General features: G+C 42.7%; 1 protein-coding gene across 1 annotated transcript; it reads left to right on the top strand.

Annotated features, from left to right (window-relative positions):
* The first annotated feature begins 3,190 nt into the window (after positions 1–3,190).
* GLUD1 (glutamate dehydrogenase 1) lies at positions 3,191–26,845 on the top strand. Its single transcript, XM_063307737.1, has 13 exons — positions 3,191–3,740; positions 12,540–12,620; positions 14,894–14,949; positions 16,149–16,212; positions 17,184–17,278; positions 20,766–20,945; positions 21,667–21,804; positions 22,289–22,426; positions 22,557–22,637; positions 23,631–23,754; positions 24,079–24,170; positions 24,690–24,752; positions 25,511–26,845. Exons 1-13 carry the CDS (start codon positions 3,287–3,289, stop codon positions 25,628–25,630), a joined length of 1,686 nt encoding a protein of 561 aa, XP_063163807.1. The 5' UTR covers positions 3,191–3,286; the 3' UTR covers positions 25,631–26,845.
* The last annotated feature ends 277 nt before the right edge of the window (positions 26,846–27,122 follow it).

Here is a 27,122-nt window from a genome sequence, read left to right on the forward strand (position 1 = left end):
CTTTACTTTCATCAGAAGCAAGCCTCCTTTTTAGTTCCCCCAGACTTATTCTTGTAGCAGTACAAAGCACGGACAGAGAATGTGCCGTGAGCTTCTGGACTCCATTTTCCATCAGCTCCCGAAAAATGCTCACTTCAGTTTCTTTTCTTTCTGAAAAGCTGATTAAGAAATCCCAAAAGATAATTCTGCCAATCTCTGTTTCCATCTTTAAAAAGCTCTGTGGACTGGTAATGAACCTGATATAAAACAAGCCAAAATCCAGCTCAGAATGTGCTATTAAGGTCAAAGGAACACATTTTATTGCACTGTAGTCCTATTTAACGATCAGTGAAGACATTGGGGGATCCTGTTTCTGTTACTGTCAAGGCTGATCAGATACTGTACTAACCTACTATTTTCTGCTAGCTCAAATATATGAATTTCTCCTAAAATTATCTCAGTTTACAATGCCTTTCATTACATACCCACTGAACTCAGTAGGAAAACACTTCTGTGTAGATATGCCTTAATTTAACTGATAATGCCATTGTTCAAATCTATTGCAATGGCATCCAAAATTCAAATGGGCAGGTTAGTTTACAAATATGACTCATTATTACCAAGGATTGGGAAAGACAAAAAACGTGTATGTGATCGGGGAAGATGCAAGGCATAGGAAAAACCTATACCATCATTATCCAGAGCTAGGAGAATATTCAGCAGGCCAATCTTCTGCTACTACTGATGAAAAAAGGGAGCTTAGCATCAATCAGCTCTACTAATAAGCGAATAAACAACTTGCATTTTAAAAATTTCAACTAACAAACTCCATCTGTAGTTCCCAGACTGAAGAAATGTTGCCAGCACATTATACCCCCAAATTCTGATTTTTAATGTAATTTAGGTATATTTTTCCATCTGGAATGTCAGAGTCAATATACATTTCTTCACAGAATGCTAGTTTTCAGAAATTTAACACAGATCCCCATAGTATGGTATCATTAATGAGATTTCAAAGAAACTCTAAACATTAACAGATAGCTTTCTATGAAGTTTTCTGATGTGCACTGCAGAGCTCAGGACAGAATTGTGGTCCATGTCCTAGAAATAAAGATTAAAGCAGCCAATCTGTCGTTCCCATTAAGAGTTGGTTTCAACTCTTAAGGCTTAGAAAAGTCCTACCCAAATTCCATGGTAGTGAGCTGGTCCTTATTCCTTTCTGGATGTGCGCTCCCTACAATAAACATTCTGCATATTTTATTTTTAACTTTATTGGCATACATTTCAGCAGCAACCTTATAAACTCTGCATTTTCCCTGTATGCAACCTCTTCTGAAGACAATGCAGCACGCATGAGAGAGCAAAAGACACCAGTGCCCATTATGATAAAGCGAATGGATGTGTTCACACGAGACTCTTAATCAGGGCAATCCAAGAACCAGCAGTTGCATTGGCCTAACATGTGACAGTTGGCACTATTCATCAAATCCAATATTTATTTATATGACAGAACAGGAAATCATCCAAGACAACCTAACCAAAAATGAGGAAAGACTGTCACAATCCACCCAGGGAAGTGCACGTTAATAACATTTAAAGTAAAAAAAAAGTTGTATTAGTCCAACAAAGTCAGCTGTCACCACCCTGGCGGTTCAGGGCTAGAATGCTGGTCTGCTGCTATTCGTTAGTCATTCGATCATGGCTGTGTTCACATGACACGCTGAACCAGGGGCAGTCCAAGAACAACCAGTTGCACTGGCACAACGGGTGATAGTTGGCTCTATTTATTTATTTAGTCCTTCATCCATTGGACTAACACAATGCAGTTGATTAGGGCATGGTTCCTTCTATTGCACAATCCCAGAAAAATGGACTAATTGGGTAACCGAGATTAAATGTGTTGCCCAGGTATTCCAACAGTCTCCTCCTTTGATGTGGCTCAGCTTGCGAGGCCCTAGAGCTGTGTTTCTCAACCTCGACCGCTTGAAGATGTGTGGACTTCAACTCCCAGAATTCCGCAGCCAGCAGGCTGGCTGGGGAATTCTGGGAGTTGAAGTCCACACATCTCCAAGCAGCTGAGATTGAGAAACATTGGGCTACAGGATGCCTCATATGGAGCCTTGTGATTGGAAAGGGCTTAGCCTGCACCGTTGCACCCGAGCAATCATTTCATTTCACAAAGACGCAGGAATAACTATTATTATATACACCACAACATGAAATCACAGCTGCCAGTTCTGTAGCTGGTGTTGGCCTGCATTCCCATCACGTTCTTCCCAAGAACCTAGGATGCCATAAGGAATCGGCGTAGTAGATGTGCGGATCCAAGCAGGGTGGCCTGCTGCAATTGGCAGATGGAATTTCATCAACGCGCAGATTTTCTAAGTGCCGTCCAAGGTTTTTTGGTATGGCACAGAGTGCCAATAACCACTGGGACCACCACGGCCAGTTTGTGCCATAATCTTTCAACTTCAACATTATATCATCATCACCACCATCAATATATTTTATCCCTCATCACCATCCTTAACGTATCTTATCTCTCCTCCTCCTCCTATTTTTATCCCTAGCTCGAGGTGACCGACATACCTAACACTCCCGCCTCCTTCTTTCCCCACAACCACCCTGTGAGGTGGGCTCGGCTCTGCCTTAAGGGATGTGCGGCGGGGGGGGGGGGCGGGTTGCAGGCAAAAACACGGACCCGCGGGCAGGAAGGCCTCGGATCTCCCCCCAATAAAAAAGCATCTCTCGCGGAGGACGGACCGGACTAGGGCGCGACCCAACCCACCTCCCCGAGAGCGGCCTCCTTCCCCGGGGCAACCGCCGAGGGGGCCCGGCCCGGCCCGGCACGAAGGGGCCGCGTCAGGGAGCAGAAGGCGGAAAGACGGATGGGTTGAATGAATGAAATAAGCCAAGGTCCGCGTTCGACCTTCCGTTCTGACACCTGAACTGCGACTGGAGCGCTGGCACAGATTTATTCAGCTCTATCGCTATTCCCCTCCGAGGCTGGTCCGCGCCGCTGCCCTCCTCCCGCCCGCCCGCCGGCGCCGCCATCGCCATCTTACCCGCCGCCAGCCGTTCCGCCGAGTGGGCGGGGCGAGCGCGGCGCGGGCCAATCGCGAGGCGCCCTGCGGCCCGGGCCTTCCGGTCGGTTGCCTTGGCGCCCGGGCGGCGGCGGCGGCGGCGCGTGCGCAGAGGCGCGCGGGGCGGGGGCGCGCTCCCGCCCGCCCCTGCGGGCTCCTTTAAAGGCGGCGGCGGCCGGGCCGGGCGTCCCCGTTGCCGCAGCGCCGCCTCCGCTCCCGCCGCCATGTACCGCCGCCTGGGAGAGCTCCTCGCGCCCGCCCGCGCCGCCGCCGCCGGGCCCTCCCCGCCCGCCGCGGAGCCCTGCGCGGCCCTGGCGGCGGGCGCGCTTCTCCCGCCGGCCCGGCGGCGCCCCGGCCCCGGCCCCGCCGAGGCCCGCCGGCGCTACAGCCAGGCCGTGGGGCACGAGGACGGCGAGGACGACCCGAACTTCTTCCGCATGGTGGAGGGCTTCTTCGACCGCGGCGCCGGCATCGTGGAGGACCAGCTGGTGGCCGGGCTGCGCACCCGCGAGAGCGCCGAGGAGAAGCGGCACCGCGTGCGCGGCATCCTGCGCATCATCAAGCCCTGCAACCACGTGCTCAGCGTCTCCTTCCCCATCAAGCGCGACAACGGCGAGTGGGAGGTGGTCGAGGGCTACCGCGCGCAGCACAGCCAGCACCGCACGCCCTGCAAGGGAGGTGAGCCCGGCGGCGCCCCCCTCCGCTCCGCTCCCGGGCCCCGGCGGGGACAGCCGCCCCGGCCCGCTGCGCGTCCGACGTAAACGCGGGACGTTCCCGTAACGCGTCCGGGAATTTTCGGCGGTGTGACGTGTCTCTCTCCGTGCCCGTTGCCCGGAGGGGCACCTCCTTCCGGTTCGTGGCCCTTTCCCTCTGCCTGACCCCACGCCCCGGCAGAGAAGCTTTGGCTGGGCCTTACACGTTCGGCTTTGTCCTTCGGCTGCAGCCCCTGCAAAACGTGTGAACGCCTGGCGGGCTGCGGTTTTTCTCCGCCATTTAGGAATCTCCTGAAGTTCGGGTGAAACAGGCTGTTCTGCTTTTTAGAAAAGTGGGGTGCAGCTTGCAGAGGCTCATTCCCTCTTCGTTTGTCTGCCCTCCACACCCCCTTTTTTTTTAGTGCTGCCGGAGAGTTCAGAAGTAACTATGACTTGTGTGATAGGTTGTGAAGTTGCTGCTGGCTGCGAATGGAAGATTTCTTCCCAAAATTGGTCTGACTAAAATAATTAACAGACCACATAAGGGGCGGGCTACTTGCAGCATTTGCACAGCATGGCCTCCTGAAAACAGGGTGTTTTTCTTCTTCTTCTTGCAGAATAGTGCAGGGATTATGTTACTTACATGAATTTTTCAAGTTGGGCTATGTTTGTGCAAGTATACAGTGGGAGTGTTCTGTGTCCTGTCTGTGCATTAGCGATTTCTGTTTTGCTTTCCATATAAGGGAGAACTTTCAATCAAGTCTGCTGTTTTTGTGATTTTCAAGGTGGAAGTCACTGCTGTACCAAGTTGCTCCTTAGAGACTGGCCTTCTCTTGCACGGTTCTTGCACAGATATATTTCCTACTATCGCTGCCTGGAGTATCACCCTGGTTAACCTTTTGAAAGACTTCCATACTCTTAAGCAGAAGAAAATGTGCCTTAAGTGTGGAAGTCATTGTGAGAGCAAATCAGCAGTCAAATGATCTTAGATGTCTCGTGCTAGAGTATGCCCTCATAGCTAAGTGGGGGATTAGAGCCTTAATACATGAAATTAAATGTCTGCTTTGGTAGGTTGACTCTGTTTATCGTGTGACTAAAACGTTCTAAAAAATAAAAAGGCTGGCCTGCTACATCCAATGCCTTTGGATGCTGTGTGGATCCCAGAGGCATTCTTACAAAATGGGTGAGTATAGCTTTAGTGCTGTTCCTTGTTTGAACCCCCCTGCCCTAAAGAAGGCAAAAGTAAGCTGAGGGTTGGCTGCATGCATCCCTGCAGGCTACAGAGAGCATCATCTTCGATATTTTGTGACTCATCACACCCATGTTGGTGTCCATCTTGAGAATAGCCAGTTTCTGGCTCTACTTGGATCTGTATCCCAAGTTTCCTCTAGGAGTTCAAAGGGGTTCCTCCTTCAGTTCTCCCCTCCCCAAAATAGCTCTGTAGGTTGCAGTGAGAAAAAGTGACTGGCCTGGTCACCCAATGGGTTTCTGTGCTTGGGGGGTTCTTTAATCCTGGGCTTCCCAGTCCTGGTCCAACATCTTAAGCACTGGACTTGCTTTTGAAAGTAGACTGTTGGAAACAAAGCATTTGAAATGAATCTGCATAGCTCTTAGAAAGCAGAAAGTCCATCTAGAGAGATTTATTCATCTTTTGCATCACTAAAGACCTTTCCAGATAATGCTTTTTTGTGCAATCATTGACTTGTAGCCTATCCAGCAGTGGACAATTGGTTAAGGACAAAACTTGCAAGAATTGCAAAACATCCTTTCCAAAGTATTACCTGCTGCTTCAGATAAGAAACCTACACCAAAGGTTAGAAAGGTGCATTTTTATGTAATGAAGACATACCTATTCTCTGTAGGAAAGAGGTTCCTCCTTTTCTTCCCCGCTTTTAGTCCCCTGTGTGATAAACCAGCTTTCTACAGGTTCTGACAATTTCCTACAGCCTGTAGTTCATTCTTGATTGAGTTGCAAGAGAACAAGGAAGTTTTCTGTGGAGTTTGGAGGAGCTTGGTGTTCCATAGGTTTGAAGGACAAAGGCCAATTAATTGCCAGAATTGTATTTTGGATGCAATGTTTCTGTTCAGTTGCTTGATCATAGAGTGTGACTCCGTCTTTGATAATGGCTTGGGGTTTGTAATAGCATATCAAGATAAATATTTTATTCGATCATGAGGTTTACAAAGGAATTCTGAAGAGTTTGTGGTTTGCTGAAGGCTTCAGAGGTGAAGTTGGTGCTGCTGGGAAACAGAGGGCCTGTTTTGGAATTCTTAAAGGATGGGTGCCCCAGTTCACCCTGCCCACATTACTTTTGATGTACGGTTTTAAAATTCAGTTGTGGCCACTGAAGGATACGGAATAAAGTAACTGCTTTGATGCAAACCGATTGTTCTTTAGTGGCTACATATATGTAGTAAAGATGACTTCAGAATGGCACAAGACAAATGCAATGTTGTCTTAGTTTCTGCCATCCAGACTGATTTGCCTCAGTAATCTTGAAATAACTTTTTATCATTACGTAGCAGTTTTTACAAAGTTGCTAATGCAGCTCTTTATCCTAATGCCATTCTCTAAGAACCATAACGTTTTACCAGCCTATGTAAGGAATTGGAATCCATTTAATATCAGTCCCCAAACTATTCTATGAGAAAGAAGAGAAGCCTTGCTTGATGAGCTGCATTCATCCAATTGGATTGGCTTCTTTGATTTCCCCAGTGCTGGTAAGCGTCAGTAGCTTCTAAGGCTCCTGCCGATCTTCTGCATTTTAGTGTAGTGAATTGCATTACCCTCAGATAGTTGCCGAAGCACCTTCAGGGTGTTTGAATTACTTGCTTGTGAAAGTTTTCTACACAAGTGAATGCTAGGAAAGATAGTGTGTTCGTAGCATGGGTGACATGCCTGTGGACCTGCCACCAATAAAGTTGCTGTGTTTGAAGCAGGAGGAGATGTTTAGAAGATACAGGTAATCCACAGGAAAATTAGATCCACTTGCTTTTTCTGGATTTGCTCCAATTTTTTTTTTGTTTCCTTAACAGCCTCCCTTTATCTGTAACTGATTCATTTAGTTGCTTTATATTATTTGTCCTTTTTAATAAGGCTTTTTGATAATTGCAAATTGGGATAAGGTAGCCTTCTCCCTTCTGTTGAATATTGAAACTTCACACCAACTTATATATTGCTTCTTTTTACATAATGTGTGACACAAACACTAGTTTCTGGCATAGCATGATACATGAGTTTGACAATAGTGAGAGGCCTCTAATAAATCTGTAATATGAACTGTCATGCTTTGGACTTTTGGCATACTTTTGAATATTGCTGAATGATTCCCTCAAAGGTAAAATCATAGTAATAGAGAAATTACTTGCACCTTAAAGAATGATTACCTGTAGTAAAGTTTAAAGCTTGGATCCTTGGAGGTCCTTGAGATACTTCCAGTGGGATATTGAACTAATTTGAGTAGCTGGTCCCTGTATCATCCCAGCCTTTAGAAGTGCGACATGTTGTGGCCTGTTCATAGAAAAACCTTGAATAAAGTTGGGGTTTTCAGTCAGGAATTCTTGACTAGCATACTTTCTCATTTTTGGAAGGATGTCTTGTAAAAACCTTCAAGAAGCAGGAATCTTTTTCCAAACCTTATTACCGATTATTCATTGGTTATAAACTATGCCCTAGTTTTTTGAAAAATCAGATACTTGAGCTTTAAGCTAATACAGTCGTAGTAAATAAAATTTGGAACGGCATGTTTACCTTTAGCAGGAAGCAAGAACAACTATTAAGTGGAAATGTAAAATAAAAGGTAGACTGCTATCTGCCTGTTACAAAGGCTGTGCCTACTCCTATGTAGAGATTGTCATGTTGGGAAAGCCCATTTGAGAACCTGTCCTGTGAACCGTTTAAAGTATCAGCGGGGGAGAAGGTAGCTGTCAATGTTCTTTGGCCATTTTAGAGCAGATATGTTTGCCAAGAATCCCAAGGTTTGCCCCAAAGATCCATTTGCAATCGTTTTAGAAACTCTGTGTGCTCAAGTTAGGGCTGATAACCTGACAACTAACTCTATTTTCAATCTGTATTCCAAGTCTGCGTCATTATAAAATTCAACTGGACCAGTACAGGGATATGTTTTGTTGTGCTTAGCTGAATTTGTGGATTTCATTTTTAAACAGCTGTGGTTAGCTAAACTCTGCTTGTTGGGACTTCTAAGAGCATCTTTAGATCGGCCATTAAATTAGCTAATAAAAACAGTTCCACTTTCTAAATATTTGTCTAAATCCAAATAACAAAAGAAATGTTCTTTTCCAGTAAGGTAGAGGAGGAAACGGTAGCAGCATCATGCATGGATTAAAAATACTCAATACTAAATTTGTAAGGCTTATGGGCCTTGGGCTTCTTTGCTGAGAGTTAGATTTTTTTTTTAAGGCCATACCTTTTTTTTTTTTTTTTTGGAAGAGCTGTCAGGAAAACCATGCAGACAATTCACAATCATTCATAATATAGCACACTGGTGTTAGTTTGCTTGCATGGCCATGTGCTCAAAGGTGGTGCTTCAGAAGAAACTGCAGCTGCTTGTGTTCATCATATGGACAGCTGTTTAGAGAACTAAAAGTGTCCTAACAAGGTACAGGAAACAGGAATGACCTTCTGCTAGAGGAGCGTCCTGTGTTAATCTCTGTGCTTTATCCAGACTCTAATAGAGGTACACAGTCTCAAGGAAACCATTGTTCCTGTAGAAAAGAATACATAGGCGTGTTGACATTTTCTTTGTCTTTGTATCTGGATCGGCTAGTAGAGCCTTAAGCCCGGTTATAATGGGTGTTTTATGTCATCTCTGTCTGCAAACATCCTTAATCAATCTTTAAAATCCCTATTAGCTTCTTAATGGTGAATGTCCTTCCTTCTTGAGTAGTGCATAGATAACTGAAATGGAGGTTGCTTCCAATGTCACAATAAACGTGCTGCTAAAAATTAAAACCTCCAAAGCTGTTCTTGTTAAACCCAGTGGCCTCTGTAAGGAAGGGAAACTATGCAGCACACGAAGGCGTCTTGCCTAAGTTCCAGATGCTCAGTTTTGGTTCTCGTTCTTCACTTCCCCTTCCTTTCCTCCATGTCTGAACTTGGCTCGGAAGGACCTGGGGTCTGTCTTCCAGTGGCAGCCCCATTTAAAAGTATCTAGTGATGAAAGTTTGGCAGCAAAACACACCTCTGTTGGTATTTTGTGGCGGAAGGATTTTCCAGGGATGTTCTGAAGCCTGTGCTTTGTGGGGTAGCTGATCCCATGCAGATGTCTCTGTTCTTAGCTATACAATAAAGAAGTATTCCATCATATAAGCTTTATATAAGGGACTCCACTTCAGCTGTGTTATTACTGAATTGCTTGGATTGCTAGCATTGATAGGTGCGGTCTTTGGTTGATTGTGTTTTTGTAACACCATCATTCATAAACTGAATTATTGCAGTTTGTAAACAGCTGCTAAATTTTGTGTGTGTGTGTGTACAGCTTTATCCTTAATTCTGTCTCTTCCAGGAGGAAGTTAAAAGCTCACAAATTTAACATTTTTGAGGATTTTTAGTGATTTTTTTCATTGCTGCTTCAATTCAAAGGAAGTGAGTCTGTTCTTTGCAAACTGTGGTGTCTTAGTAAGTTAACTTTCTTTTTTGGGTGTGCCGGGAAAAGGAAAATCCGTAACAAACAACATCTTGTGCCAGTTCCAGTGGAAAATTTCCCTGTGGCTATGAGTCATTTCATAGTAGGAGGCTTTTATAACAGAAAAGCATATCATCTTAGGATTTTGACAAAGTGAAACTTAGCCTCTGTTGGGCATGATATTGCTAACTTTGGTGTGTTTTTTCTTGCATTTCTAACAGAGCTGTTTTCTTCCATTTCTTTAAACAAAAGGCAATTGCAATACATTCGATTAGGAAGATATACCAGTGCTGGATCCTCAGTGACAATACCTGAGCCTCTAAAATGAAATACTTGACAATAGAAGGGAATAAATGTAGCTCTAGTTGAACTGTGGAGTTCTTGGTGCTCTCTGAGCTTGGTTATTTGCTTGCAGATGTTTCATTGTGAAACTAGGAGACACCTTGAGCCTGAGTGATGGTGGAACAGTTTTCTAGATTTAAAGCAGAGTAAAGAATGTATGTGCGTGCTTATGGATCTAGTTATTAACTCCTTTTTTTAAAGTAGTTGCTATTTATTCCCAGCCTTACCATTTCAATAATATATTCTCTAACATCTGTTTTTTTCCTTGTGCATAATTGAAGTCTCCATTATGTTCAAGAATAGTTTCTTAGTTTATAGCCTTTAGACTTATAATCCTTGGTTCCTGTCAAATGGAGTACATTCATTTTCTCTTTCTTTTTAGTTAATGGTGGACTTTCATTATGTTATCAGGAGTTCGATGACCTGCCATTGCTTTTAAGTGGGTTGATAGCATTTGCAGCGTCAATGAATGTTTAAATGCCTTGTGGCTCCAACTTGGTAAATTTTAATTGTTAAAGTAAGATTGGAACAAGACTGGCTGTGAACTAGCTACCTTGTTTAGTTGTGGAGGGTTAGGTAATGCTAAATAAGAAGGCAGGAAGCAGGCCTTCCCAGCTTAATGTGCTTCCAAACAGCTGAAATGAGGAAGTGATAGCTTGGCCTAGAGCAGACTATGCAAGATGATGTTGTACATTGCAGGCACATGAGCATTAGCAAGTAATTCATCTCTTTTTCATAAGTAGATACTTGATTGGCCAGTGATCACAGAACAGAGTAAACAGTTGACTTATACCAGAGAAATCCTGCATCTGTATTATTTCTGCTGTCTTATATTTCAGCAGTTGAATCCAGGAAATTGTGGACTGTTTAACTTAACATGTGTTTCAAATCAGTCAGTGGAAACCACTAATGATTATGAATCGTATGGAGGTGTAGATCTTGCTGAACAAGCATGAACATCATTTATGCAAACGCAGATCCTTAGTTCTTTGACAGTATCAATAAGCATGTGGATGGGAGCGATCTGGTAGGCATTATTTAATTGGATTTTAGAAAAGCATTTAAGGCCTCAGCTCCTGGAAACTTTAGGTATGGTGTCCCAAAATTTCAAAGATTTTCTAAATTTAACTTTTAATGCAACTGAAAAGAAAAATTCAAGACTGGAATAACCTAGTCAACTATTTGATTTTACTTAAATTTTAATGTAAAAAAAATCAAACCAAGACAAATTGAGCTTTTGCCTTGATTTGGTGTGTTTCTTTTTAGAGTTCAGGCTATGACGTGCCTTTCCATGGCCGGGTTTCAGGGCCCTGAGTCCTCAAAAGGTATTCTCCGTTGGATAAGAAGAAACATTTTGTAGATTTCTAACTGGCTAAAAAATGAAAACACATGGGCAGTACTCATAATAGAAGGATGTAAAAAATTATGGTTTGCAAGATGCATAAAAGCTAGCATTGCGATGCGCTCTTGTTGATAATTTTAATTCACTTTTTTGCTTTTGGTTTTAACTTGCTTTTATGGTTTAATAACTTATTGTATTTATCAGATTAGTGTTTTCTTTCTTAAATGCATTATTTGTGAAAGAGACACTACCACTTGGGAGGAGTTCTTTGCTAGCGAGTTTAACTCTTTAGTACTGCTTTCCCCCCTCTCCAGTCCATGTGCCCCGTCTTGTCTTCATCCAGAGGTTTCTCCCCTTCCCTTTCCTTTCTGTCCCTTCCCATCACAGTTGCCCCTTCCCAGTTTTCCGTCCTGTTTTCCCCCGTTTTTTGCTGTTTCTGCTGGAAAGAGGGAGGGAAGTGCCTGTACATACTGGTTGATGTCTATACCAAGTTCAATTAAGTCAATATTTTACTGGCAACTAATTTCCATTAATACACTTTTTTTCTCCTGGTCCTGTCTTGGGTGGGGGGTGGGGGAGTATGGCTTCAGCATACAAGACACACACACACACACACACACACACACACACACAAATGTCATATGCACACACATTTATTGAGGATTGATGATTGACCAAGAAAGGGGTCTTGGGATTGTGGTAAATATCTCTGAAAGTGGCAACTTGGTATGCTGTAGCTATGAAGTAGGCAACTTAGCTATGGCCAAAGTGGATATGCATATATTTATATATCATATCATATATCATAGATAAAATTCTTCTCTGTTCAAGGAGCTGAACCTTTATATTTCAGCTCAGCTTTTTGACATTGAAATTGATCTTTGTGACTTCTTTTTCCAGTGATGGTCTCCTTAAACTCAGCCATCTGTGTTACTCTGTCAGTGTTCTCCTTATTGCTTTGAAAATTGTATTTTGCCATGCACAGATGTGCCTGCTAGTGCTGGTTTGCTTGCAATTGGGTATTCTGGACCCAAAGCGGCATATACAATGTTGGAAAGTGAGCCCTTGTGAATAGTAATATTAGGTGTGATAAAAAGTATTTACAGAATTATGGAAGTGAAGTTGAGACTCAGGTCGCTGGTTGGGTTGGATTCCTGCTTAACAGTCAGATGTGAAGGTAATAATGCAACAGCATAAAATCTTGAACAAAATGGCTCATATTGTGGGTATGTGTGGTGGCACAAATATGAGGGCTGATAGAATTACCTATGAATGTGGCTTCTCTCTTCTTCTATCACCAGAAGATTGGGCAAAACAGATTGCATTGTATTTCCCCCCTTCCCCCGAAGTAAATTGCTTTTTGTACAGTTGTCTTCCCTCCTGTGGTTCTGGCTTATTTCTGATTGGCAGGTGACACAATGCACCAGTCACTGATGTTCCTGTTTCTCTTTAACAGGTATTCGTTACAGCACGGAAGTGAGTGTTGATGAAGTAAAAGCTTTAGCTTCTCTAATGACATATAAATGTGCAGTAGTTGGTAAGTAATTCTAAATGCCGGGGTTCACACAACACACTAAAGTCAGAACCTTTAGTTTTTTCAGAAGGATGTTTGTAAGCTGTGTGGGATTATTCCCATATAAGAGCTAGGAGATTTGGGGAGTGGGAAAGATCAGCCTTGCTCTGGTGAGCTGCTCAAGAAGGTGTTGAAATGGTGGCCTATGAGTGAGGTGGTTTCTCTCCACAGATTTGGTGGGTGGGCTGAGCTTGTAAGGTAATAGTTCATGCTTTCCTCAGAATTTTAAGTTTCCCTTTCTGTTTTCTTGGTATGATTGCTACAGCATGTCTGAAAATGAAGGATGTCCCTGGAGTAGAAGGATGTCCCTTCATCCAGCCTCACTGTGTGGCTCTTTTTCAGTTCATGAAACATAGGAAAGGCGCTTAAATCTGACCTAATACAAGCTTTTTGAACTCCTGTCCATCTTAGCTGATGGAGAATAGCAGAACAAGAAACTGCGCACTCGTCTCTGAGTGGCGTGGTTGGCCTTAAAGACGCCTGAATCAAAGAACCTCAACAGCTACTCTCAAGTCACAAATAAACCTTTTTAGTGCTTCGGAGAATAGTGTTTGGAGATGCAGGTGTTCTAAAACATGGAACATCTCAAGCTTTTTGAGTCTCGTTTTAAACCTGTTTAAGGGACAGATTCAGCTACAGTCATCCAAATAGATGATTTCTGTAGTGGGCGGGGGGGAGAGAAAGCACATGCAGCTCTGCTGATCCGGCTTGATCTCGGAAAGGCTTGGGTTCCATCAACCCTTGCTGTCTTCCTGGACCATCTCCGTGATTTAAGGATTAGAGTAGCTTGCGTTAGGATGCTTTTGCTCCTGTTTGGAGGAGCAATGTCAGAATGGCAGCGGTTGACATCTGTGCACTCTGGCAGCTGTGCTGTGGAATGCCACAAGGCACTATTCCGTCCCAAAGCAATTATAGCATCTCTCACGTGTGTCTTGACCAAGCAGTGGGGCCTACGAGGTCAACAGACCGAGACTGAATCCGAACAGGATGACGGCCTTTCGCAGTTGGGTTCTGAATAGAGGAATTGGGTGAAAGCGGGGAGGGTGTTGCTGTTCTTCCCCAGAAACAATAGGTAGGTGTTTGGGGGTACTCACAGAGTCACCCTTGGAGACCATATGACCTTTGGCCAGCAGTGCCTTCAATGAAGTAATGGTTAATGTATTAGCAACATCCTTTTCTGGAGTTGGGGACAACCTAGTTGTGGTTCTTCCTGCTGAAAAACTCACACTTAGCGCAAAAAGCACATTGCGTTAATCTTCCATCAGAAGCTGCAGCTGGTTCAGGATATGTCCTGTTGTTGAGTGGGGCACCTGGCTGGGTGCTGCCCTTCTGTTGAAGCAGCTGCACTGGCTGTCAGCAGCGGAGAGGGGCCCAAAGACCTGCAGTGACTTGTAGGGCCGTTGGGACCAGGGTCAGAGTCCGGCAGACCCTCCTTTGCTGTCAGACCTGGTTCACTTTAGATCATCACAGCAGGCCCTGCTTGGTGCATCAAGAGCTTTGGAGTGCAGTTACACAGGGTGGGCTTGCCCATGAGGGAGGGAGGTGGGAAGTCTGCTGCCCATGTTGTACCTCTTAGGTGCCAGAAGAGGCCTTCCCTGCATGAGTGGCGTATGAATGCCCTGCTGTTTCTGTTTGCCTTTCCCCTCTTTTTAAAATGAAGGCTTTAAATTTCCTTTATCAGACAATTAATTTTCTTGCTGTATAAAAATGTAGCATGGTTTTTTGGGTGGAGGGGAAATCTTGTTATGTCCTATACATAGTAAAATTGGGCTAGAAGGGGTTCTGGGGAATTTCATGCTGTGGAGTTTATGAAAAATTCCTAACACGAGTTAAAGACTAATGAGCAATGTACATTTGTTGAATAACAATACTTGCTATAAATCTCATTATATTTTAGATCTTCTCATTTTGCAGACCTAATTAAATGTAATATATAAAAGAAATATCCTGTATTTTATATGTAAATAATTCTTTTTAAAAATCAATTGTGAATCAGTCTCAGATACCTGTCCTCTTTTCATTATGTTGAAGGGCATGGTGAATTATTTTAAAATAAATCATTGTCTTTGTTTTTTCGTTTTCTGCATTTTGTGTTAATATCTTTGTGACTAATTCCCAAAGTGGAAAAGACCAGACAGGCATCAGAGCTAGTGATAAGTTAAATCTTTACCATCTTACTTTACATTCTTGTCCTTTGGTTTTTTTTTTTTAACTTAAGCATGAACGTTTGTTTTCAGATGTGCCATTTGGTGGTGCAAAGGCTGGTGTTAAGATCAATCCTAGGCTATATACAGTAAGTTCAAATTCCAGAAAAATATGCTTTTAATCAGCATGTTTAGGCTTAGATATCTGAGGAGCTATTTTGCTGCAATAGGCCAATTAGGACAATGGAGTAGAATTCTATATTTTCTTGGTGTGGAGAGCTTAATTACATACATTCATGCCTATCACTCGATACCCTTTCAGATAAGCAATAATACGCAAATCTCAGAAAAAGGATTGGTTGCCAGATGAGCCTATGAATATTGACCCTACTGCCTATCATGATTTTGGTCAATTGAGGCTTTCACCCCTCTTCTAAAATGAAAATATTAACTTGGTTACCAGCCCCAGTTGTATTCGTGTCACTGCTATCAAGAAGGACACAGATTTTGCATGTTTTAGCCAATAAAAGCCTAGCTTACTTGGTCTGCTCTCATTCTATGCAAGTTAGAATCTCTAAATTAGAGACTACAGTGCTTTGCAAACCAACATACGCTTGGGAGGTGTGTGCAGTGTACTGACAAACACGTAGGGTAAGAGGAGTTAAATAAAAGTTATTCCAATCACAGGGCTTCAGGGTAAAGGGTGGTTCAGAATCACTGCCATCAAATACTGTAATCCTTGGTTTTATTTATAAAACGTCTGGCTTGTTCCTAGTAATCCTAAAGTGGGAGTTCAAGTCATTAAAAAACTTGTTGTCAAAGTTAACAGTGAGACAATAAAAATCTAAAAGGTTGAAAATCCTAAAGAACTAAAAATGCTAAAATATGGCAGCAGGAACAAATTAGACACTGCAGAGGCCCCAGTCTAAACAGACTCCTGAGTGAACAGGTACATCTTAATGGGCTTGCTGCAGGCATTCTTGAACGGGGGAAATTCTGCAGCACGGACACCTTTTTCCTGCAATCTCGTCTGCCTCCAAGAGAGAGAGTGTTTTTCTTGACCTCACAGCTGTCCACTTGTGGAGTAGCTTCCTCCGTTCCAAGCACTTCAGAAATGAATGGCAAAAGTCAGCCCGGACCTCCTCTAGTTCAGCGGGTGGGAAGATTAATAGCCGCGGTTATACTCCGAGGTCCGGGTAACGTCCGAAGTAGTGGGCTCTGGTGGTGCCTCGCGCGTTATCACCGTGTGGCTGAGCCTCGGCTCACAGATGGGGGTTTCTCTTGCCTTTGGTTGACTTGAGGGGTTGCTTGCTCACATCCTGGATATTAACTGCCTCCTTTCTTGTAGGATAATGAATTGGAAAAAATCACAAGGCGGTTTACCATAGAACTAGCAAAGAAAGGCTTTATTGGTATGTAATACTGGAATATCTGTTGATTTGGGTGAGAGAGATCATTCAGTGGGGCTCTGCAAAAAAAGAAAAAAGCCTTGGTGACTTGGATGTTGCAGTGCATACTTTGAACACCCTCAGAAGGACAAGAGTGCTTTGTCTCCTTGCTCTAATTAATCAATTACAGCAAAGCCCAGTGTCTGAGCTGTAGGCCTGCATGCTTGATGCATTCGGTTCCAGGGATATGCAAGATTCGTTAACCTGGGAACAGAATGCTTCCAGATTGATGAGTTTTGCACCTCTCTCTTCAGCACACCACATACAAGTACCTAGAAAATTATGTTAAAGGGACCAGCTCCTACCTGGCTTGTCAAGTCAAAAGAGTGTTCTGGTTGTTTGTTGGCTTCATAGCTGAGCTCTGGGCTGGTTGGAGAAATGCCCATCCTACCCTGCTCGCTCTCTGCTGTAAACATGCCATTCATTCTTTAATGATCCCTCCAACATCCACATAATAGAAATAAATTTTCCTTCCCTTCTTTCCACCTGCATCTGTCTGTGGATCCTGAAACCCCTTCTTAACAAGATGGGATAGGACAGAGAAAACAGGAGAAGAGAGATGTTCAGTTTATAAACTCCCTTTGGTGGTTTGGGGCACATGCCACTGTCTTATTACTTCTGCCTTCCTGCTATTTTTTTTTAAAAAAAACTTTAAGGGACAGGTAGTCCTTTTCAAGAAGTAAGGATAGTCTATTTCTTTTTGTCTTCTAAGAAGTTGAAAGGGGACCCTTCCCTCTATTTGGACCAAGGGATTATAAATAATAAGACTCATTAATAAAAACAAGACAACATTACCTCCAATGGCTTTGCAGTGTAGCCATAACGTAACTCTAAGCAAAATTACTGCAGATCGCAGCTGATTCTTCTGGTGTCCATGCACAGAAGTGGTTTGTGTTTAATGGTGCTCCCTCTTTGTTCCCGGTTGTGCTGAACAGGGCCTGGTGTTGATGTGCCAGCTCCCGACATGAGCACTGGTGAGAGGGAGATGTCGTGGATTGCAGATACCTACGCTAATACCATAGGACACTATGTAAGTTCTGAACAAAAGCACAAGCTTCATTTATGGCAGAATGGCCTTAGAGCATGTACTTCAAGTTGTGCGCAACCTAACATAAACCTGGAACTTTAGCGCCACCTGAACAGATTTGTATTTCTTTGGACAAGCAACATAAGGCAAAGGGTTGCATGATATAAACAGTCTAGATGTCTATAAGTTACACTGTGGTGAGTCTCTTTTCCCAAGTCAGTAGTTTTAATTGGAAATGTGCATACCTAGAAAAAGCTTGCCTGCTTTATACATGGCTTGACATACCACGAAAACCAGGATAAGTCTCTTATAAATTTCCCAAAATATAATCATACTATAGGAATCGTCCTCCAGCTTTAACCCTGTGTCTGCAGAATGATGAGCCCAGCTAGTTTTAACTCTTAACCCATGTAGAGCCTCTCCTCCAACATGGCAGGTGGGTTGCCAGATGCTCTCGACCTACAGCTGTATCTGTGTCTCTGCCACCCTCCCTGGTGGCGTGCTAGCCGACTGAGCGGGGACACCTACTGCGGGCGATACGAGAGCTTTCTCTCTACAACAGTGCCTGCTCCTAGAAGCTTGCAGATCAGTTAATTGTTGGGCCACTGGAAGAATAATTATGTTACTTTATAAGCAGCCATAAAGGAGGACAAGCCCTTCTCACCTCCTTTTTCTCCCAATGCAACAATGCTCCTCAACCTCATACCGTTTAATACAGCCTGTCAACTCAAGCTCAAAGCCTACATTGGATTTTCTTCCCTTGTCTGCTGGTTTCTCTGGACTGGAGCCATAAAGTGATAAAGATGCACATTGAGGAGGAGATCTTGGCATTTTGCAAAGGCTGACGCTTGGGTCTTTGGCATTTGTTGCCACTTGAGAGTAGATAATATTAGGACTTGGAGAGGGCCGGTCTAGTTCAGTCCAATAATCTGTAGCTCATTGCAATGTAACTGGGGGTCTGAGGTGGTGGTTGTTTTTATAGGGTTTATATGCCACTGACTCTTCACAAACTGACATAAAATTATGAACACAGATTCTTGTCAACATAATTACACACAGGCTGTAATAGCCATAAAATATGACCGTGCCCAATTCTAAAAATAGTAAATATTTAGCAGTAATTTAAAGCTCTGCTTTTTGATTTTGACAACTGTATCGTTGGCTAGGGAAAAGAATATTTTTGAAGCGCCATGCCAGGTTGCTTTCCTTCCGAGTTCAGTGCTGTACCTAATCCTCCTAAAGTAGAAGGCAAGAGAGAATTGGAGACTGCATTTTGGCCACCAAGAGACTTCCTTCCTTTCAGAATTCTTTTAATTATTCATGCATGAGCGAGCAATTGAATCATTCCACTCTGGTTCATCTGAGTTAACATTTTGCTTGTTCAGGGCGACCATGGAAACAAGTTTTCTAAACAGCCTCTTGACTGACTCCACAGACTTCTCTCAAGTTATTTTATACTAGATGCATACTTTACTTCAGCAAAAATCAGTCTGGATTGCAAGGCCATGAAGTTTCAACTAAGTGCCTAATGGTATATGTGTAAAGTCTTCAGACACTTATTTTCCTGAACACACGTTGCAGAGAGGAGTAAATGAGCTGCTCTTTAGTATTCTAGTCAGTAAAGCAGTGCTTCAAAGCAAGTTTTTCCCTTCTTTTTTTGTTTTACAGTGCAAGGCTCTTTAAGATGGGTTTCCTCCCTTGCTGCACTGGCATGTTTTCTCTGGGCAGCAGATAAAAATAGGGAAATGGCTGGTTTTGGATCTGACATAATGGAGACTTCACTGGAAACTCCTATTTTTCATTATCACTGGGAATACTGTAGTGTGTACTTCGTTGCCTAAAGGAATTAATTTACTGCTCAGTGTAACTGTGCAGTTCATGAATTTAAAATCCAGTGGATTTTCCTTGTAAGAATTACCTATGTGTGATGCAGCTCTTGTTTATTTAAAGTGCCGGATCTCATCTGCATTGTAATTTGCTTTATCAAAGGTTTTTGTGAAGCCCAAAAGCTACTAATAGACAACAGTTGATAACTTAAGTGTTTTATGGGATGTTCTGATTGCAAACTTGTTAGCTTAAGATTGGATAAACTTGTTAGCTTAAGATTGGATAAACAGTTAGTTGTTTCATTGCTACTCCAAGGTGCTTGATATGATATGAGCCCATAAATAAACTAAGATTGGCCAGGAACTGACGCAGTTGTAGATGCAATGTTTACCACCAAAATGTTGTATGCCAGAGACTCATGGGGGCACAGAGGCTTCCAGGCCATGTAGATATATTTGCAGCATCTATTTCACACTGGTTCGGCCTTGCAGTCTCTTCCCTGTGGTTAAGCCTCAGATTGCAAGGCTCAGCGTGGTTGAACAGAATGCCCTGCGTAGTTGTATGGTGCATATGGGAACGACGACAACAGCATTATACACTTTCTACAAATGAAATGAGAACTTTTTAAAAAAAAAGTCTGGTGCATATGAATCATCAGCCAAAGAAAATAGTTGTAAGCTGTGAGTCAGACAAACCAAGAGGAAGAACGTTTACATTTTGAAGGCGTTCCCATCAAATGTAAATGAAAGAAGAAGAACAGATCTAAAACAAATAGAATATGAGGTTAATTTATGAAGCTCAGTGTCAAGTCTTTTTGGCAGCCATCAAAAAATGAAAGAGATCGTTTCCAAGCACAATTTTCAAGGAGTCTCTTTAGCAAGACTTCTTGAGAAGGAATTTGAGCAACTATCCTGTTTCCCCTTCAGAAGCAATTTATCCCTATGTACTTTGGAGCAGAGATTTTTCTGTTTTCTTTTTAACGGCCTTGCTGTGATCCAGCAAGGAAGTGAGTCTCTTCGCTGACAACGAAGAAGCTTGCAGCTGGCTGCTTTATTTAATGGATTCCTGAATCTCTATCCATCTGGAATCCAGTGGTATACTCAGAAATGCTGAGAACACTGGTAAAATTGCAAGTGGACTCCCCGTGTTGCTTCATTAGTGGCAGCCAGGGTGAAGAAACACATAGCACAATGTGTGGACCCAGTACTCCTAAATAAGAATATGATTTGTTGTTTGTGACTTACTGTGTAAAGTTGAATTACGTGACAGGGTTACACGGACAAGAAGCTTCTCGTTCTGGTAGCGGCTTCATATTTCTAGTGATTTGCAGTTCATTGTCCTTTGAAGAATGCAAACATGTGCAAAAGTAGAAATTACCCAGCTATTTTGGATTTGGTTCCAGTGAAGTAATGTCCACTGTTTTGAAGACATGATTTTACAAAGAAAGGTTGAAGAGTTACCTTTCATGTTTTCTTCTGTCCTAAGTCAACGCAGTGTAGAAAGTTAATTCTCACATAGGCTGTGGTGTAAATAGGACATTCTTGGGTACCAAAGCCCAGTAAAGATAAAACTCAGCAGAGGAGTCATTAACACATTCCAGGGCGGACGTTTTGAGAAACCCTGCCCATAACTTTCCACCTGAACTTCCTTCCTTGTCTTCCAGGATATTAATGCCCATGCCTGTGTGACGGGGAAACCCATCAGCCAGGGTGGCATACACGGCCGCATCTCTGCCACAGGTCGTGGTGTCTTTCATGGGATTGAGAATTTCATCAATGAAGCATCATATATGAGCATCCTGGGAATGACTCCAGGATTTGGAGATAAAACTTTTGCCATCCAGGTACTGTATTTGAAGGAATCTCACTGGGGAGGAGAGGGAGAAATGTTGCCTTAAGACATTCGTAGCCTTGAGATGAGACATTTATATCCTTAATTCTTTAATTCTTCAAGAAAGTTACCGTCTGTGTGTGTTCCACTCAGTTATTCACTTATGTGATCCACACAAATGTTAAATGGGTATATGTGTTTGACCGGTGTTCCTCCAAGCCTGAGGAATACTGTTCTGTGTAGTTGTCCGCAGGAATTCAGCAAATGCATGTATTCAGTAATTTATTTAACGATCAAGTGGTCTAGGACTGTGCCCTAAACTGGGGAATCAAAAAAGGAAACAGCAAAACACATTCTGGAAGGTGTCAAGCCAAGAGAATGGCACGGATGTATCGCTGTAGGTCAGTAAGAGTCAAGCTTTGCTTTAAAACAAACGAACAAATAGAATATTGGAAGAACATTTATCTCTCATTAAACACACAATGAATTTGACCCAAACGATGATTACAAGTAACATGTAGACGGGCATTTGTGTCATGCCAGTTGAGTCACCACACTCGTCCACCAGTTGCATAGAGACTCATCTGTTTTCCCCTAGATGTCTAGGAACAGGGTGGCTCTGATTCCAAAGCTTTTCTTGTTTTTAGAAAGTTGATGTGCTTCGTAAAGCAGCACCAAGAAAAATAAAAGGTTTGGGCAAGGCTAAACAAAAACTTACTTTCATTTTTTTATAGGGGTTTGGCAATGTAGGTTTGCATTCTATGAGGTATCTTCATCGCTATGGCGCAAAATGTGTAGCCATTGGAGAAAAGGATGGTGCTATCTGGAATCCTGATGGACTTGACCCAAAGGAGTTGGAAGATTATAAGTTGGTATGAAAAACGGTTTAGCGCTGTTTATTACTCTTTAACATTAGCTGTGAAACTTAGCAGGCATCCTGATAGCTGCGTTGAGAGTTTTTGTGGTAAATCAAACAGGATTTCAGATTGGGAAGAACAGATTAGATTAGCTTGACTGAGGCGGCCAAACGTTAGACCTTTAGAAGAAAATATCAAATATATCAAAAGGGGAAGAAACTACGATGCTGACTGATAGGGAGGGGCACAAGGAAAAAACATGAGGGGGAGCAAAATAGAAAACCTTCCTCTGAAAAAAACATGGCTGGCTAGAGCTTTGAACAGGATACCTTATATATATTATTGCAGCCTCCTCTTGGACAAGTATTGCAGGAGTTGGAGTTTTTATGTGGGTTTTGAAGAATATAGAATCTTAGCCCAAGACCACGTTGTTAGTTAAGACAATTAAGATTGTGGCTTAAGAAACTGAAACAGCGATTCCCATTGTATCTCTCAACAGCAACATGGATCCATTCTCACCTATCCAAAAGCCCAGACTTTGGACTGCCACATTCTTGAAGCCGATTGTGACATCCTCATCCCAGCTGCCAGTGAAAAACAGTTAACAAAAGCCAACGCCCACAAAGTCAGAGCAAAAGTAAGGTGGACAGGCAGGGTGGGCTTGAGGCTGGCTCCTCCAGCTGAGACTTTGTTCTGCACCAGCTCATTTCACCGCCTCGGTTAAAGATTTCATGGGCTTAACGGTGATGCTCTGATGTTCTTTCCAGATAATTGCTGAAGGTGCTAATGGACCCACGACCCCTGAAGCTGATAAGATATTCTTGGAACGGAATATCATGGTTATTCCAGTAAGGCTCTTTTGATAGTTGTCTGGGATGAAAAATAATGTTAATTTGATTCATAGAATTACTTCCGATTCTTTAAAAATATTATTCTGCAAGTTTTTTTCTTTTTTTAATAAACAACAGATTTCAACCTGTTTGTCTTCAGGAATGTAACTAGCAAATAACTCTGTTAGCAGGAAATGGGTTGCAAAGAGTGTCTGCCTGTGGCTGGGTAGATACTGAAAATGGATGTAGGAGATGACACTGTTTTTGCCCCATCCTCAGCCACAGGCCTCCAAGGCCAAGCAGGCCCTTGATCTTGGTCTGTAAGGAAGGAAGTCCTGTTGTGTACCCCCTCTTCCTCTTGCCATGGGTTAGTTGGGGAAGTGGGGAGGGAGTCTTCCTCAGCCATCGTCAGCCCCCATAAGGCTCCATCAGCAGAGCCAGGAACTTCGGATCTCTATGATCTCCTTGTTCGGTTGCCTCCCCCAAAATTCCTCAGCTGCTCTGGTTGTGGACAGAACAAACCATCTTGATTCCTGACAACTTCATCCCGTGTTTCCAGAAGCTGTCAGGGTTAATTGGCTAGCCTGGTATGTTGTATGGATCCAACCAGTTGGGTGGGAGTGAAAATGCATTCCCCGGGACCATGAAACTGGTTCCTGGGCTGCTGAACAGGATGCAAAAGGAGTTGCATACTCCTTCCTGCTGCTTTTTGCAGAGGGATGCCTCCTCACCTTCCTCTGGTGCCGTGAATTCTTTTGCTCTTCATTTAGCTCCTTGGTCTCACCTAGAGCCAAACATAAATCCGATGTACCCGTTAGCTGTTGATAACTTCTTATCAATTGTAGTTGTTATCCGTTCACTTTTAAGTCAATGGCTCTTTCATTTTAGACACACTGCATGCCTGTAGAATTTACTGATGTTCTGCCTGTTAAATCCATCTTTCCAATCATTAACCCATCTGAAGGTGGCTTGTCTACTTATTTTTCATCTCCTAACATACTCTTTCCATAGGACCTTTATTTAAATGCCGGAGGTGTGACTGTGTCTTACTTCGAATGGTTGAAGAACTTGAACCACGTCAGCTACGGTCGCTTGACCTTCAAATATGAAAGGGACTCAAACTACCATCTGCTAAGTAGGTTTAACAAGTTCTATACTTTACACACCACCCATGGCCAGCTGGTGGGCATGCATGGGCTCCTTGATGACTTTCAGAGGCATAACATGCCTGTTGGTTTTAGCATCTTAGTTGGAAGCTATACTGGTACTTCTTGGCATTGCGTTGCTGAAATCTTTGGTAGGTTGGTGAACTTAAGAGGAAATCTCACCTGTGAGTGGAGGTAGATGTTTCTTGGCAGCACATTAACAAAGAAAATGTACTCTACTCTGAGAATAACTGTTTTTCGATCATCCAATTTCCTTAGCTAGGAGTTTTAACTGGCTGTTTCCTTTCTTTCAGTGTCAGTTCAGGAGAGCTTGGAAAGGAAGTTTGGGAAACATGGGGGAAGTATTCCGGTTGTGCCTACTGCAGAATTCCAGGATAGAATATCTGTAAGTAGCTCTTGTAAAACTTCATTTTATTAATACGTAGGTCTGGGCAGACTCTGCATCACGCAACAGCGAAAACGACAGGGGAATCTGAGGAAGTAAACTGAAACGCCGCACTTTAGCTCGGCTAGGCTGATGTTTTGGCTGACTCTGTTTATAATGCCAAGAATAAACTGATGGGTAAGAGTTTTGCCTAACATTCAGATATTACGGTTCTGACTGGAGATTTGACATTTTGGTGACAAGTGCAGTCTAAACGTAATATCGTTAGAATAGACTGCAATAGTTCCAGTCTGCAATATGCACATTGCATATTAAATCTTTTTAGCTATATAGGTATAAACTGCTACCAACCCCATTTTTGTTACGGATCTAAGTTTCAGGCAGCTTCCAATTCCCTTTTCTAGTCAGCAATTAAAACACGGTACAAAGAAGTGACGTGGGAATTCGGCCCCTTGAGGAAAACCGGGCCCTTGTTGGTGACTTTAGACTCGGTGTTGATGGTGGTTCTTTTCCACCTAGGGTGCCTCTGAAAAAGACATTGTCCATTCAGGCTTGGCTTACACCATGGAGCGCTCTGCCAGGGTACGTATTGCAGGACTGTCAAACACTAAATGCGATGGACGGCCATCCGAGAGGTCAAAGTCGTCGGTGTTTTCCTGTTTGTGAGCTATTTTTGCATCTGTGCCTTATCGTAGGAAGATAAGTTAATAGCAGATGGTAGGAATTATTATTAATGTTATAATTAGCAGTTGTGCTTTCTGTATTTAGAGATGAGAGGGTAGAATTTCTAGGAACGTGATTGGAGAAGGGAGCTTTGGGCATTTTGTTATATTAAAACAATAGAGCTCAGTATCAGTGTGTATTTAATTGCACTGTACCAGAGGCAGAGGAGGTTTCTCTTGGTCGCTGTCAAGTGACCAGCTGGCCCTTGGAAGTTATCCGTAAGTGTGTCGTTACTTTTGTGCAGTTTCTCAACCAGCTGTGTTTTGAATTCCCCCGTTTTTTAAAAAAAATTAGACTGGAATGGAAAGGTCTTTGAACAAAGCAACAAAAAATGTGTAGATATTCATTCATAACAGGCAACCCTCCAGATATTACTCAGTGACAGGTCCTGCCCTCTGAACCTTGGATGTTTTAGCTAAGTCTGATGGCAGTCGGAGTCCAATGATATCCCCAGGATCATTGGTTCTCCAAGCTTGATTTACAAGTTTGTAGATTACCTCAAGCCATTTTGAAATTAAATAGGTGGCTAATAAGTGGCTTTTCTGCATGCACATTTATTTAGAAAAGCAGAGTACATATATTTGGGGTTATAATTGTACCGTTTCTATTTTCTATAGCAAATCATGCGTACCGCCATGAAGTACAACCTTGGTCTAGACCTGAGAACAGCTGCCTACGTCAATGCGATTGAGAAGGTCTTCAAAGTGTACAACGAGGCCGGTCTGACCTTTACATAAATGGCCACTCTCAGCCCGACACCCTGTTTTGAGTCCTGTTGAAAAAGCTTATGCCAAGTTTACATATAACCACAGAAATCCTTTTCTCACTTAGTTGTAGCGGATATGATTCTCAATTAGCTTCCGTTCAAGCTAGTCCTTTTTTATAATATTGGGGGAAAACAGTGGATTTAGGGTTTCAAGTCAAGAGACATCTAAAGATAACCGGTTCATCTGCGCCTGCATAGAGTTCTGTAGGTTTCATCTTGAAAGTTAAAAATGTTCCCTTTTCTTGTGTGAAACGGTGGTCTTGCCACAATAAGCAACTTAGCAACGCTTCCAGTGACATATATTGTTGAAGCAAATATTAACTATTCAAGCACTTTGGCTTCAGGCAATGCAACGCTTGTAGTTAGGCACTTTTGAGTAAAGCTCTTGGATAATCAGTTCAATGGCATTACTGAAGACTGAATGGGCGTCCTTCAGGGAATAACTTAGAATTCTCATTTTACAGTTCCCAGAGCCAGAAGCCTCGTTCCCTTTAAGCAGTGTTTGTGTTTCTTTTTTTAAATCTTTGCTCCTGCTACAGGCCTGCCTCTAAATCATGTACTTAGCCTCACCTTGATTTAAGCACTGTCCTGTGTGCATAGAAAGATGGGTTCCAGGAATTATTATTTTTATAAGCTGAGCAAGTATCATTGATGTACAGATACCCAGTAGAATGGCCTGTTGTTTAATCTTGTCACTACATATCCACTTAGCTTATGTATTTTTTAAAAAGAATTGCACGTACTTGAGCATAACCTTGGGAGATCTGAAGAATTTTTGTAAGTTTTTATTCTCCATGTTTGTATTTTAGTTTCTGAAGTGCTTTTAGCCTTAGCCATTTGCCTGTTGAACAATTGAAGTAGGAATTATTGACACCAAGAAGATTTGCAGACAAGTTGACATTTTTGCTCCATTCGTCTGGTAATGCTGAACATAAAAAAAATGGTTAGAGGAGGCCTTGAATCAGGATTGGATTGCTCACATGGTTGCCTTGAGGGGTTTGACATGGTCTTGTATCCAGATGAATCCTATAAGGGGCCAGATGTATTTATGTAATCAATTAGGGTGTTTTTAAAATAAACCCAACCCCTCCTGGAAATTCATGCTTTTTTTTCCCTAGCTCCTTTATAACTCGTGACATAACATGGCAACAGAAGCAATTATTAAAAGTTGACATTTTGAAACATATTCTGGTTTGTGTGTTTTCTATTTTGTGTAAATACAGATGGGTTTGGATCTAACTGGGAAGCCTCCAGTCACCACAAAGCAGAACATTTAAAATGAAGAATGCCTTTTTCCCATTTGATAGCAGGGACTTAAGGAGCTGCACCATAGAAAGTGGTGTGTCTGTGGACGTTTATTTTTTTAGAGAACATATACGGCCACCCAGCTGGAACAACGTTCCTCTAGGTGGCCTACAACTGGAAACAACCCAAGATGAAAGCAACAATTGATAGTAATCAGC

Source organism: Candoia aspera, chromosome 6 (assembly GCF_035149785.1).
Source record: "Candoia aspera isolate rCanAsp1 chromosome 6, rCanAsp1.hap2, whole genome shotgun sequence".
NCBI classification, from domain to species: Eukaryota; Metazoa; Chordata; class Lepidosauria; order Squamata; family Boidae; genus Candoia; species Candoia aspera.

Bases quoted from the DNA above. Each gene is read 5' to 3' on its own strand.
- GLUD1 (XM_063307737.1), top strand. From the start codon at position 3,287: ATGTACCGCCGCCTGGGAGAGCTCCTCGCGCCCGCCCGCGCCGCCGCC. The intron at 21,805-22,288 runs GTATGAAAAACG...ATCTCTCAACAG, and splicing joins AGTTGGAAGATTATAAGTTG to CAACATGGATCCATTCTCAC. The intron at 24,753-25,510 runs GTACGTATTGCA...TATTTTCTATAG, and splicing joins CCATGGAGCGCTCTGCCAGG to CAAATCATGCGTACCGCCAT.